The following is a 14,327-nucleotide window of genomic DNA, read 5'->3' as shown; positions in this document are numbered from 1 at the left end:
GAAAAAGAAACTAGCCAGATAGTGTTAGTTATGTGTGATATGTACTGGTTATTACTTAAATGTTAAGTTGGAGAGCGCATGTACTTGAGTATCTATTTCAAATACTTGATCAGCATGTATTTGTGTTTATCTTAATTATGTTTATGCAATATCCTTTTCATTGCAGTTATGTGATACTAATGTATGGTGATTTAGGTGCTGTCGGCTAGAAAAAATAGATGATTTGACTGTGGTCTCACTTAGCAACCCTACCTGCAGATGATACAGTGATTACTATCAATTAATAAATGCATGCATGATTCAGGTAAATTTAAGCACAATGTCTAACTTTAGCGTATAAAAGGGACTGTTTGCAAGTCCACAAATATTTGCATTTAAATCCAATCTATTTAGCGTGCACTAAAAGGAAGTAGATTAATAAAAAATCAGAATCTAACATTCACGATTGAATCAAAACAAATAATAGGGTAATCAAAGATTAATTTCAATAAATAAATCAAATCGAAACTAGCGTAAATCTAAAGAAATGAGGTAATTGCAGTTTGGAACTGAATTATGTCGTCAAACGTCTCCCGTAAACTGTTACTGTAGGAGTCTTCAAGTGAAAGACTCTGCTGTTTCGACTCTGATCAACCTAATTATATTCTCTAGAGGTTGAATGCCTAAGATGGTTAACGTTTTCTCAACTTTGACCCGTTATCATCATCCTTGTAGCGGCGGCGGGAATATGAGATGATCAGTACAAAAATGGATACACATACCACTACCGGGAGAATGATCACCCATTTAAACATGAAGCCATAATGGGGTTGATTGCATTTAAATGGGATATTCATGCCAAACGTCCCGGTCACCAAGTTATACAACGAGAGGCTAAAATTACCAGAACTTCGAATGTCCTCCATCTGAAGAAAATGATTGCCGCGATTGCCAATCTGAATCTTAATGTAATCCTCGGTGTCATCTATATCTTCACGTAGTGTGGTCAGTTTGTTCAAGGTGTGGTCAACTTACACGAAGTAAGGTTCAAGCAACATTTCAAGCTCTTTAACATCATTCTCATCTCCTTCTACAACTCCCCGACTTTCTGTAGATATCTTGAAAGTTGAAGCAGGAAGCCTGTTTAGTGCTCCAGATACACTACTAATGGGTGATGATGATGAAGCCATTTTCCTCGACAAGTAAAGTTCCGCCATGTCGCCGTCATCATCCAAAAGTTTTTTAAGCTCGTATCTAACGGTCTAACCCTTTGCACGCGTGCAATCAATCTTGTCATCTCACTCTTCAGTTTATGAACACAATCCAAGCTGCGAGTACTAGTAGGCTTGGATCTCAGTTCATCTAATCTTGAAATCCAGCTTCACCGATAGAATCTAATGAAATCCAGCTTCTTGATGCTGCTGCTGCTATATTTTTCATTATCGTATCAATTGGAATTACTACATGCCCTTCTCGACTCATCTTTATTTATTTTTGTTTTCTTCACAGAGAGAGTTATTATTTTTTTTCTTTGAAAATCAGTAGAAAGACACAAAAACACAGAAAGCTCTAAGGAGGATCAAAACATACCATTAACGAGTAGAACGCAAACCCTAGAATCAGTTGAAAAAGGAAGCAGTAATGTATCTGCGAGGATGAAGAGTTGAAAAGTTCTTCCATCAGGTAGAGAGAGGCAGAGAAAGAATATTTGGATGAAGAAATTTAGAGTGATTGAGGTGTCTATATATAGTAGATTAAACAAAGTTCTTGTAGAACTCCAACTCCTGATTCTTCAGAGACTCTCAGATACCTAATCAATAATCTTTTCCGTCCAAAAGTCTAGTAATTCGAGCCTGAACTCCGTATCCTACTTGGCTTCTAAAACATGTCACAAACCCTAACACAGCCCTCGAAGACCAACAGCAAAGATGAAGGGCGCCCCGAGTAATATAATGCCTAGCCTTGATAACAGTTAAGTGTGAACAACTGGGTCCATGAGTGTCCGGCCAGTAATTTTTATGCGGTGTTCGGTTGGTGTGAAAAGAATTCTATTTCCAAAAAAGAGGAATCCTAAATCCACAGACTCCATCCATGGGTCTACGATACCCTTACTTTTTGGGAATCCAGTTTCTAGCCTTTCTTTAAATCTATTTACCAAATATGAGAATGAAATTGTATTTCCAGATTCCATTCCTTCCAACCAAACCCGCCATTAAGGGGTTAGAGGCTATCTCAGGTGATTTTCCTTTCCTTTTTGATGCCCAAGGGAAGATCTTTGTTATACACCTCGAGTTCATCAATACTTATATGGTCGCCAAACAACGCTCAGAGCTATGTTTAGTTCTTTTGATTATTTTCCGTGAGATTATCCTAATTCTACCATTAAAAGAATGAACAGAGGAATTCTTGAAGTTTTTTTCAGCTAGAGTAAATGCAAATTCACAAGAAAATAAATAGTAGATTAAATAAACGGTCCACGAGTTATAACTCCAAAGGAGTCACTATCCAACCACAAAAAATCCGTCAAAACAAAAGCAACACAAAAATCCCAAAAAACAAAATTTTGATGAAACCTCATAGAATTTGACGAAACCAATATTTGGTTTCATCACAAAATTTGATTAAACCAATTTTGAAATTTGGGATTTTTGTATCTATTTTTTAAAATTTTGGGATTTTTGTATAATTTAGTTTAAGATGGAGTTTTAATGAATCCCAACATTTGAGTGGGGTTTTTGTACCACAAGTTTGGTCACCTTGGATTTTTACGACTAGTTTTGTTAAATAAAAGATTGTTACACATATGACAATCATTTAATTACACTTACCACCGATGTTACCACAAATTTCACCTTAAAATTTTTGCACCACCAATCCAAGAGTTAAGGCAGTAATACTGTCTTTTTCCACTGATGGAAACTCTCCAATAACGGATCCATTCCAGAACCATACTAATTAGCACTAAAAAAAAGTAGCTTAATAAAGAATCAGAATCTAGCATTCACGATTGAATCAAAAGAATTAATAAGGTAATTAAAGTAATTCCGATATCAACCTAAAAAATAAATCCAATCAAACTAAGAACCTAACAGTAAACCAAAGGGAAAAAAAAGATGATTGCAGTTTAGAACTGAATTATGTCGTCAAGTGTCTCCCATGAACAGCTACTTTAGAAGTGTTCCGGTGAAAGACTCAGTTGCTTCAATCTTGTAGGATCGAGCAAGAGGGAGGAGAGCACACGCGGAAACAAATAAACGATTACATTGATAATCAAATTCGGTGTGTACATTCTTTCCTGGCTTAACAACCTACTTATAGTATCACGAACTTGACAATCACTCAAAAGTACTTTCCTAATAAAATCAAACAGTAAATAAAGTGCACTTCTAGAAACATAAAGAAACTCTAAATATAGTAAAACTCTAAAAAAAGCAATCGACACAACTTGCTCTTCTAGTTAACTCAAACTTCCAAATATCGCACAGTGTGTCAACAACGTATGTTGATCCAACTTGACTGCGTCAACTGCAGCAGTTGATCCATTCGGACTAGATCAACATCATATGTTGATCCACGAACCAAATTCATATCTTGGTTTAACTTCCAACATCCTCGCTTAAACCAAGATATCATTCGACGAGAATTCCGTAACCCTCTTCTACTCCTCATCTTCTTCCATTGATCGAAGTTAGTACGTCCTTGTCTTTTCTCATTTTTCATTCCTCTTCTTCCATAGATAAATGTTAACACGTTCTTGTCTTTTCTCATACTTCTTCAAAGACACCACCAACAAAACCTTACTCCTTGATACTCGATTATAGCTCATCCCAACTTCATGATCACACCGGAATTCCGTCAATCAAAGTCAAACTCAAATAAAAAACAAAGCACAAACTAAAAAACGAAACTAAAACAACAAACTAACTAAAAATGAAGTAATCTTCTAATTTGGCTTAACAACAATCTTCATACCATCGCAACCAGCCCAAGTTTCTTTCACTTTCTTCTTCATCGCAGCGGAACACCATTTTTAACAAGCTAGAAACACCTCTTTGTGCTCTATTCAACTTGCTAACCAAACACAAAACCAATAACTCATCACCGAGCATTATAGCTCACCTTAAATTTTCTTCACCGAGCATTGTAGCTCAAACTCAACACTTGTTTACCCACTTCACTCGTAGGATTTCCACTAAACACTTCAAATTTCACCTTGGAATTTCTTCACTTTTCTAGCTAAATCCCCACTGGGATTGCTTCACACAACTCTAGCCAAATCCCCAATGGGATTGCTTCACTCAACTTGTCGACTTTGCTCGCCTACAATATTGTTTTATGCTCACAACCTTGTGGCGTCTCAAACTCAACAACTCATAGGTATTAACCTCCTTTTGTTGTCTTCTCACACATCACCCCCTGGTGATTACTTCTCTTACTTCTTTGTTCCAGTCACGCTTGTTAGAGTCGAAACTTTCACATTTCTCTGTTCTTCAAGATTCTCTCACAATATTTTTTTATGCTTCTGCCACAAGCAATAACTAACACAAAGTCTTCCACACTTTGTGAGATTTCCAAGTTTCTGCCACAAACTCTTCAATGTCCATGTTTAAGCTTAATACGATACCATCCTCCCTTAAGCTCAAACTTAACCATCCAATCCTTCCTTGTCATTTTCTAAGCTTCTGAATTCGACCCCCTTAATCAAACGGTACTAGTCCTGACTGCAATACCAACTTTGATCCATCAAACTGTACCAGCCCTCCTGACTGCAATACCATCTTTGATCCTCTATCAAACTGTACCAATCCTCTGACTACAATACCAACTTTGATCCTTTCATCTTTTTCGAATCCATGACTTAACCCTTCGAATCAACCACTTACCCAAAAACCAACAAACATCAAATATGCTATCTGCAACGTCTCTGACAGAAAACATCACACGTTTTTATTGTCATATGATGTCACAAACTGTGACCATTCTTTTGTCACGCTTCTGTTAATCTGTACAACTCCACTGAAACAACTTCTTCTGCAACAACTCTTTTGTAACAATTCCTCTGTAACTGTTCTGTAACAACTCCTCTGTCACACTTATGTAACACATCATATACTGTAACAAACCTTCAATAACACTTTTTTTTTTAGGGCAACATAATCTACCTCATATCTCCGTCAATGGAAGCAGTAGCGAAACCATCTTTTGTTTCCTAAACTTGAACAACTACAAACATCACAGATCAAGATTTTCTCCATCAACAACTTCTCTTCTCTTCCATCGAGTTTTTTCGTCACCAGCTCCAACTCTTTCTCAGTCATCATCACGAACCTTCTCTGCAACATCAATGGCAGCAACATTACAGCAAGCCAATACTCGATCCACCATCAATCTCAAATTCTACCGATAAAACAGCAGCCAACAACTCCATCCCAACTCGGAATTCAATCGGAAGCATCTCTTAGCACCAATAATCATCAATCAACCACCATCTAAATTAATGGCTTCGGCTCACTTCTTTGGGTATACTAGCTTTGAACAATCACCCAATTACAGCAACAAACTTCCACGGCTTTCTTCTTGACTTAGCCCTAGGAAACTAACCATTGTTGATCTCGAGCTTCTAATTCTTGAGACATAACTCTTTGGACCTTAGTTAGCCTACAATAGTCTTGGTTCGGCCAAAACTGCTAACCAAACCAGGACATTTAAACAATACTTTTTTTTAAAATAATCTAGAAACCTTAAAAATACCAACGCAGCAACATAGGTCGACATGCCTTCAAAGCAATTCTTTCTTCTTCTTTTTAAAACTCATCAGAACTTCGCACAAAAACAACCAAACTTCTTCTTTATCACCAAAAGCAGAAACTTCTCTTCAACTTTCTCTTTGCGCAACTTCTCTTTGAACAATTGTCTACTACCGAAAGAAAATCTTTAGCTTTTCTCCTTCTCCTCTCCCTTCCTCTCACCTTGCTCTGATACCAAATGTAGGATCGAGCAAGAGAGAGGAGAGCACACGCGGAAGCAAATAAACGATTACATTGATAATCAAATTCGGTGTGTACATTCTCTCATGGCTTAACAGCCTACTTATAGTCTCACAAACTTGACAATCACTCAATGTAATTTCCTAATAAAATCAAACTCTAAATAAATCACACTTCTAGAAACATATAGAAACTCTAAATATAGTAAAACTCTAAAACAAGCAATCGACACAACTTGCTCTTCTAGTTAACTCAAACTTCCAAACATCGCACAGTGTGTCAACTGCAGCAGTTGATCCATTCGGACTGGATCAACATCATATGTTGATCCTCGAACCAAATCCATATCTTGGTTTAACTTCCAACAAATCTCTTGAGGTTGAGTGCATAAGATGGTAGTACTGAAAGGTTTTTTCAACTATATGACTTAACAAGACCCAAGACCCTTCCGGCGAGCATATGAGATGATCAGTGCGAAAAGGGCTGCACATACCACTATTGGGACAATGATCACCCATTTAAACATGAAGCCATTTGGGTCATGATTCCATTTAAACGGGATATTCATGCCAAATATCCCAGGCACCACAGAATACATCCCGACGCAAAAAGTACCACATTCTAAGATGAGCTTCAACTGTTTCAACTGATTTTTGCGATTCTCATTGGTGACATCAATATTTTCACGTAGTGTGGACAATTTGTTCAAGGTGCCGTCAGCTTGAATGAAGTATGGCTCGAGCAACATTTTAAGCTCCTTAACATCATTCTCATCTCTACAAAATGCTGCAGCACTTGGCCTGCTGCTTGTCTGATGGGTGATGATAATGCCGTTTTCCTCGATAACTAAAGATCCTCCAGTGTGCCGTCATCTTTTAAAAGTTTTTCAAGCTCATATCTAACCTTTTTCACGCGTGCAGTCAATCCCCTCATTTCACTCTTGATTAATTTACGAACACGATCCAAACTGCGACTGCTAATCTCGGATTACAGCTCATCTGATGCTGGATAAGCAGCAATCTTCAATTCTGTTGTACGGGCATCGAGGAAATTACAAATAGCTTCCAATGCTACTTCTAAGGCCCGGAACTCAAAAGGAAATTCATCTTCTTTGCCTCCGGGAAGCAGCCTCCTTGTAAGTTCCTCAACAATGAGAATCACTTTATCATCATCTGTTAGATCTCGAAGTAACACCTCTTCTGCAGTGATTATAGCTTTGATATGCTCTAAATTAACAAGAATGGCTCTTTCTCTTCCTAAGATGGCAGATGGATAAGATAATAAAGGATCCTGAATCGGCAAATCTCTTGCATGAATATGAACTCTATGCGTAATATCAACATCTAAAACAGTAGCTTTAAGCCTTTAACGGTACAATATCCAACTTCCTGATGATGCTGTATTTTTCTTTGGTGTATCCGTAGGAACTATTACTATATGCTCGTCCCAATTATAGTTCTTTTGTATTTTCCCAAAAAGAGAAGATTAAGGTTCTTATTTTTATTTTATTAATCAGAAAAAAAAACGATATCAAAGTGAAAACAAAAAATACAAGGTTCTAAGGAGGATCAAAACATACCATCAATGAGAACAACCCAAACCCTAGAATCAGTTGAAAAGAGAAGTGTAGCAGAGGAGATGAAGAATTCAAAAGTTCTTTCATCAATGAATCGGGATGAGAGATCAGGGAGAATCAGATGAAACTTGACTGCTGCCGCTTTAACTCTAGTCGTTTGATTTTCACAGGTGAATTTTTTTTCTTTTGATTGCAAAACCTATTTAGGTTTTCTGATACCTATTTATGATTTGTTGGTCTCGAGATAAGTCAGCACCTGGGATACTAAGGCCGGAGGCCCATGATGATGGTCCACACTGGCAGTTTTGTTTGGTAACATTGAACGCTGCTGCAGCTAAGCATTCGGAATGGTTACCTAATTTTCTGACCCTGATCGACTCACCCGACCTTTTGGAGTTGGATTCTGATTAGACGTTTTTGAAGATGGATTCTGATTAGTCGTAGATGAACCCATTGATGTCAAGTCTAAAACAATTTACGTGTTTAAAAATATTTAAGATCCATGTTTGAATATGAACCAATATAACAAAAACAAAACAGAATAAATTACAGGCACTAAAAAAAAAAGTAGCAAACAAGAGTCTAACACAGAAGGAAATGTCATGAAACTTTTAAATAATGTGAATTGCAACCCAAAAACAAAATCAAACATCTTATAAAAAAAACCTAGTTCATGATTATCAGATGGTGGTAGTAGTAGAACTATAAGAAAGGTTTTATCGGATCGTAGTAGAAGAAAGGTTTTTCAACTATAACCCAACAAGACCCTTGCGGCGAGCATAGTCAATGATCAGTCCGAAAACAGATACAGATAACACTACCGGGACAATGACCACCCATTTAAACATGAAACCGTACGGGGCATGATTCCATGTAAATGGGATATTCATGCCAAATATCCCAGTCACCTGGGTAAGTATCGTTTGGCAAAAAGTACCAGAATTTAGGATGTGCTCCAACTGAATCGACTGATTTCTATGATTTTTAAACTTGTACTCCACGGTGACATCAATATCTTCACGTAATGTGGTCAATCTGTTCAAGGTGCGTTCAGCTTCCATGAAGTATGCCTCAAGCAACATTTTAAGCTCTTTAACATCGTTCGCATCTCCACAAAATGTTTCTGCTGCTCTTTCACTGATTGATGGTGATGAAGCCATTTTCCTCGATAAGTACAGTTCAGCCATTTTGTCGCCATCGTCCAAAAGTTGTTTAAGCACATCTCTAACCTTTTGCACGGATCCTGTCAATCTCGTCATTTCAATCTTCAGTTTACAAACACCATCCAAGGTGCGACTACTAATCTTGGATTTCAGTTCATCTAGTGCTGGATAGGAAGCAGACTCCAGTTCTGTTGTACGGGCATCAAGAAATTTACAAATAGCTTTCAGAGCCACTTCTAAGGCCCGGAACTCAAAGGTAGTTGACTCACCTTGTTTTTCCGCAGGAGGCAAATGCGATTTAAGTTCATCAACCACGGGAATAACATTATCATCATCATCATTCGTTAGATCCCGCAGAAATACCTCTTCGGCAGTGATTACTGCTTTAATATGCTCTAAATTAACAAGAATAGCTTTTTCTCTCCCTAGAATGGCACAAGGATAAGATAATAAAGGATCAAGAATCCGCAAATCTCTTGCATGAATCTGAAATTTTTGATGCAACTGATTTTCGGATTTATCAACATCTAAAACAGTAGCTTCACCGGTACAATCTATACAAATCCAACCTCTTGATGCTGTTGCAGTGATTAGTGCATCTATTGGAACTACTATAAGCCCTTCTCGACGCATTTCTTCCAAATATGCCCAGATGGGATGAAGAATTGGAAAACTTCTTAATGAATAATTAATCAAGAGAGTAGGAAGGGAGCTAACCATTCCCGAATATACCTTAACGAAAAGGACGTCTACCATTCCCAAATATACCTTAAGAAATCTGTGTCTTCGTTTGAGATGCAGATAGAGTCTTTGAGGAGGCAGTAGAAATGGAGTGAAGGGAAGAAAGAGAAGCCATGGGTTTGCTGTTGTTTGAATGTTGAAAAAGTTTATGATCTATGAATCTTTATATAGATAAAAAGAATTTTACACCAGCTTAAAGAATTCGTCTTTGTCAACCTTCACTACGAACATATATCATCGGTGGTGGAAAATTCCACCACCAAGCTTCGGTAGCAGTAGCTCCAAATTTAGCTAGACTATCTGCACAAGCATTACCTTCTCCAATAAAATTCGTCATTTAATCTCCAAAGTCCAAACTAACAATTAAATGGATATTGATTCCGTCAAAACAAGAAACAAAATAAGTATTGTCATTTCTTGATAAACGAAATAAAATCCACTCCTGATAACCCCAAATGTACTGGGATGTTTTAATTATCAGAAATAAGAATTTTTGTCATTCTCTCTTAAATTATCAGAATCGTCATTTTCTTCCTTTTACAATTGTTTTCTTCTCCATTACTAGTTGCTCAGTTTCCACGAAAGTTCTCTAGAAAGCAAAGGTATAATTCTACTATTTAACTAGGTATCATTTAGTTGGTGGTTGTTAAATTATGTTGAAAATTTTACTACTTCCTTGGCAAATCTTATTATGACCTTTGGGGCTTGATGCTACAGCCTACCACCCCTCTTTGTGTGTTGTGTGTTGTACAATAAATCTTAAAGATCAGTTAAAGCTGGTGGTTGATGCAGAGCGTCACGAAATCTGTCGTTAAGAGAAGAACCTGGATTTGCATACATAGAAGGTAAAGCAAAAGTTCGATCACCGATTAAACTACCCAATATTTTAACATGGAAGTCGGATAAAAAAAAGGAAAACCAGCATATGTGAACTAGAATTTCAAAACTAGCTAGAAACCAACTAAAATTTGATCGAAAGCAGCATCACTATATGCACAGTGGAATTAATTAGCTTGGTTTTTATGACTACGTGGACGGTCATCGGATTCGGGTAGAGCTTTGCATATAAGCCTCATCAACTAAATACGCAGCTATCTGCACGTACAAAACCTATCTGTTAATCTGTTATTGCACCATTTACATACCTCCTAGACCAATAAGCATGTGTTCTATCAAGGAAACTTCTGATGGCTAGTTCGATTTACATAGTTATCTGCTAGATCATGGTTTTTATTATTAACTCTAAGATAGTTAATTATATATGGGTATACTGGGGTTGGGAATCTTGGAGAAGCATAACAAAGATCGGGGTCCATGTGGTTGTGTGGAAAGGAATGCGACTTGTCCATGATCAGCTTGATTTGAAACATCCCTATACCATTGTGTTGTGATGACATCAAACGAGCAGTGCGAGTAAAAATAAATAAATAAGTTGAAATTGGTTGTAAATGAAACTAGTAGGACGAAATGACTTTGACCTTAAGGGAAATGACTTTTGATCAATAAATCTTCTTTACCGATCATAAGATCTAAAAAAAAAAATGACTTTGACCTTAAGGAACAACCTAGGACGAAGCCAAGAAAGGTCTCCTAGCTCTGAAGAAATCATGGCTCTTCCATTTGAACTACCAACATTCATTTAGCACTTAGACCTAATAGATACTATAGCTCCTCCCTTTCTTGACGACCAGTTTAGAACAAGCACTATGGCCACTCAATTTCTGCTACATTTAGGATTTGCAGCCAAGCCAAGGGTTACATATTGAATTTATGTCATTTTTAAAGTGAGGATTGTGTCTTGCAATCCGAGTGGCGAAAATTGGGTCCATAAAAGTACGCACATTAATCGGCAAGGTAAAATTTAAATTCGGTCGACTGTGCAGGTTTCGGGAAAAATTTTGTATCTGCAAAAGAAGTACTCTCACTTATAATACGATGAATATCCAAAACTATCCTTTCCCAAACTAATGATAATTATTGTAACTAAATGTTTTAATGAGGGTGGTTTTGGAAATAAACTTAAAAAGTTGCTCTCTCACATGCTTGCCTTACACATTGTACAAATTGGAAAAGTAACTCCGTTTTAGAGATGAATATGCGACATAGAATTTGGTATATAAGAAACAAAACTTCTTATATAAATCGGAGATGCTGTGATTTTACAAATGAAAATGAATAATATACATAATACGTCAACAAAATAAGGATAACTAGGTGGTCGATGACAAACATGATTTGTAAAGGGGATACCACTATTAGGAGGGGTGATACCAATTTAGTGATTCGACGGTCAGGATCTGTTAATATTTATTTGTCCTGTATGGATTGGTATCACCACCAAGTAATAGCGGTATCCCCTTTATAAACCGTGTCTTTAAGATCCATAAGTTGAGACATATTAGTGGATTAATTTGAGAGATAACCATTTTTAATTTTACTAATTATTATTTATAAGGATATAATTATATGAATATTTTTTTCTCCTTCTTGCCTTAAGAGTCATGTAAATTTGAGCTAGGTCACTTATTACCATCACCGAAGGAATATATATAGTAGTGGACTGATAGACTTTTGGTTATATTTAGTATCTAATCTAGTGTTTATTAAGGCAATTACACAATCCAATCGAATAGATATTTCTATGATATCGGTTTTGGTAATGGCTAATTGAAGTAATTGCTGGTAATGGCTAATAGGAGTAATTGCAGTAGTAGTACTTCTCACATTCCTTCCCCAACTAGTACAACATCAAGAAGAGAGCAACAACACCGACAAAATTATGTTCCGTTTCTTTTTGAGTATTACTGCCACTATGAATCCTTCGGCGACACATTTCCAAGTTTAAACCGTTTGTTTTCCATGTGTATTTTTCGCGGCCAAGAACTCTATTTTTTCCATCGTGCTTGCGTGTGAAACTATCTGTTAACAAGCTAGTCTGTTTTTGCAATCGGAATAGGATATGTAGGAGCGGAGATGACGAAGCTATGGTCTAGTAGTGCATATATCAACAACCAAGCGGAGACGAGGAGGAAAATGTGGTTGCCTAGTGAACAAGTAGATGCAATGGAGAGAAGTTTCCAAGAAGACATAGAGCTAGAACAACAACCGGGCGCTCGCATCTATACACTTCAATGTAGAATAACTATCAATCTAAATAATCCATAACAAACGCACACATACAGTTGAGATAATACCTCACAAGAAAATGTCAAAAAAAACCATGGAAACCTAAATAATGAATTGAAATCCAAAATCAAAGTCAGGCATCTTACCAAAAATAAAAGCCCTAATTCCTGATCATAATATGGTGGTAGTACTGAAAGAAAGGTTTTCTTAACTATTACCCAACAAGACCCTTGCGGCGGGCATACTCTACAATCAGTCCAAAAACAGCTGCACATACCACTCCCGGGACAATAACCACCCATTTAAACACAAAGTCATATGGGGCATGATTCCATGTAAATGGTATATTTATGTCAAATATCCCAACCACGGCGGAATACATTGACTGGCAAAGAGTACCAGAATTTAGGAGGTGCTCCAACTGACTCGACTGATTTCTGTGATTTTTGAGCTTGTACTCCTCGGTGACATCAATATATTTACCTAAGGTGGTCAATCTGTTCAAGGTACGGTCAGCTTCTACGAAGTATGCCTCAAGCAGCATTTTAAGCTCTTTAACATCGTTCGGATTATCTCCCGGAAATGTTCCTGCACTTCCACTGATGGAAGATGATGAAGGTAGTTTCCGTGATAAGTACATTTCGGCCATATTGTCGCCATCGTTTAAAAGTTGTTTAAGCACATCTCTAACCTTTTGCACGCATGCAGCCAATCTCGTTATTTCAATCTTCAGTTTACAAACACCATCCAAGCTACGACTACTAATCTTGGATGTCAGCTCATCTAATGCTGGATAAGAAGCAGCCTCCAAATCTGTTGCCCGGGCATCGAGAAAATTACAAACAGCTTCGAGTGCCACTTCTAAAGCCAGGAACTCAAAGGGAGATTCATCTTCTTTGTCTCCTGGAAGAAGCCGCGTTTTAAGTTCTTCAACAATGGGAATTACATTATCATCCATTGGATACCGAAGTAATACCTCTTCTGCAGTTATTATAGCTTTGAAATGCTCTAGATTAACAAGAATGGCTTTTTCTCTCCCTAAAATGGCACAAGGATAAGATAATAAAGGATCAAGAATCCGGAAATCTCTTGCATGAATCTGAAGTCTATGCAAAATATCAACATCTAAGACTGTAGCTTTACCGGTAGAATCTAATGAAACCCAACTTTTTGATGCTGCTGCAGTCGTTAGTACACCCATTGGAACTACTACTATATTCCCTTCTCGACGCATGTCTTCCTAATATTCCCAGATCAGGGGATGAAGAATTGAAAAACTTCTTAATGAGATTCGGGAGGGAGCTAACCATTCCCAGATGATATGCCCTAAGAAAAAGGACGTCTACCATTCCCCAATATATCTTAAGAAATCTGTGTCTTCTTTAGAGATGCAGACAGTGTTTTTGAGGAGGAAGTAGAAATACAACGTAGGGAAGAAAAAGAAACCATGGTTTTGCTGTTGTCTAAATATATTGAACAAGGTTATGATCTATGAAGCTTTTATATAGATAAAATGAAATGCACCAGCTTTGATGAATTTGCTAAGAAAATAATCTGTTGTAAACTCTGGTATATTTTTGGAGTTCTTGATACTCTTTCTTATTTAATTTAATCTTGCCTTTTTGAAAGGAAAAAGAAACAAAAAAGTATTGTCGTTTCCTGATAAACGAAATAAAATACTCCTGATTACTACAAATGTGTTGAGATGTTTTAGTTATGAGAAATAAGAATTTCTTTGTCATTCTCTCTTAAATT

General features: G+C 37.1%; 2 protein-coding genes and 2 pseudogenes across 3 annotated transcripts; all 4 read right to left on the bottom strand.

Moving 5' to 3' along the window:
* Positions 1 to 671: 671 nt before the first annotated feature.
* On the bottom strand, positions 672 to 5,364 carry LOC113357394 (annotated as a pseudogene).
* A 1,029-nt stretch (positions 5,365 to 6,393) lies between these two features.
* Positions 6,394 to 7,996, bottom strand: LOC113357385 (annotated as a pseudogene).
* A 101-nt stretch (positions 7,997 to 8,097) lies between these two features.
* Positions 8,098 to 9,716, bottom strand: LOC113334997 (magnesium transporter MRS2-I-like). The gene has a single exon (XM_026581223.1). It carries the CDS (start codon positions 9,459 to 9,461, stop codon positions 8,292 to 8,294), a length of 1,170 nt encoding a protein of 389 aa, XP_026437008.1. The 5' UTR covers positions 9,462 to 9,716; the 3' UTR covers positions 8,098 to 8,291.
* A 2,415-nt stretch (positions 9,717 to 12,131) lies between these two features.
* LOC113334986 (magnesium transporter MRS2-I-like) lies at positions 12,132 to 14,024 on the bottom strand. Of its 2 annotated transcripts, XR_003353090.1 has the most exons (2): positions 12,719 to 14,024; positions 12,132 to 12,565 (listed from the first exon to the last, which is right to left on the bottom strand). XR_003353090.1 is itself a non-coding variant. In XM_026581208.1 (1 exon), exon 1 carries the CDS (start codon positions 13,804 to 13,806, stop codon positions 12,787 to 12,789), a length of 1,020 nt encoding a protein of 339 aa, XP_026436993.1. In that variant the 5' UTR covers positions 13,807 to 14,024; the 3' UTR covers positions 12,579 to 12,786. The 2 variants fall into 2 exon arrangements, 1 of the variants encoding a protein (XP_026436993.1); XM_026581208.1 differs by lacking the exon at positions 12,132 to 12,565 and having other exon boundaries at positions 12,579 to 14,024.
* Between the last annotated feature and the right edge of the window lie 303 nt (positions 14,025 to 14,327).

Source organism: Papaver somniferum, chromosome 1, assembly GCF_003573695.1.
Source record: "Papaver somniferum cultivar HN1 chromosome 1, ASM357369v1, whole genome shotgun sequence".
NCBI lineage: Eukaryota > Viridiplantae > Streptophyta > Magnoliopsida > Ranunculales > Papaveraceae > Papaver > Papaver somniferum.
Note: the sequence above shows the minus strand (reverse complement) of the source record. Positions and strands in the feature narration are given on the sequence as shown.

Bases quoted from the DNA above. Each gene is read 5' to 3' on its own strand.
- LOC113334986 (XM_026581208.1), bottom strand. From the start codon at position 13,806: ATGCGTCGAGAAGGGAATATAGTAGTAGTTCCAATGGGTGTACTAACG.
- LOC113334997 (XM_026581223.1), bottom strand. From the start codon at position 9,461: ATGGTAGACGTCCTTTTCGTTAAGGTATATTCGGGAATGGTTAGCTCC.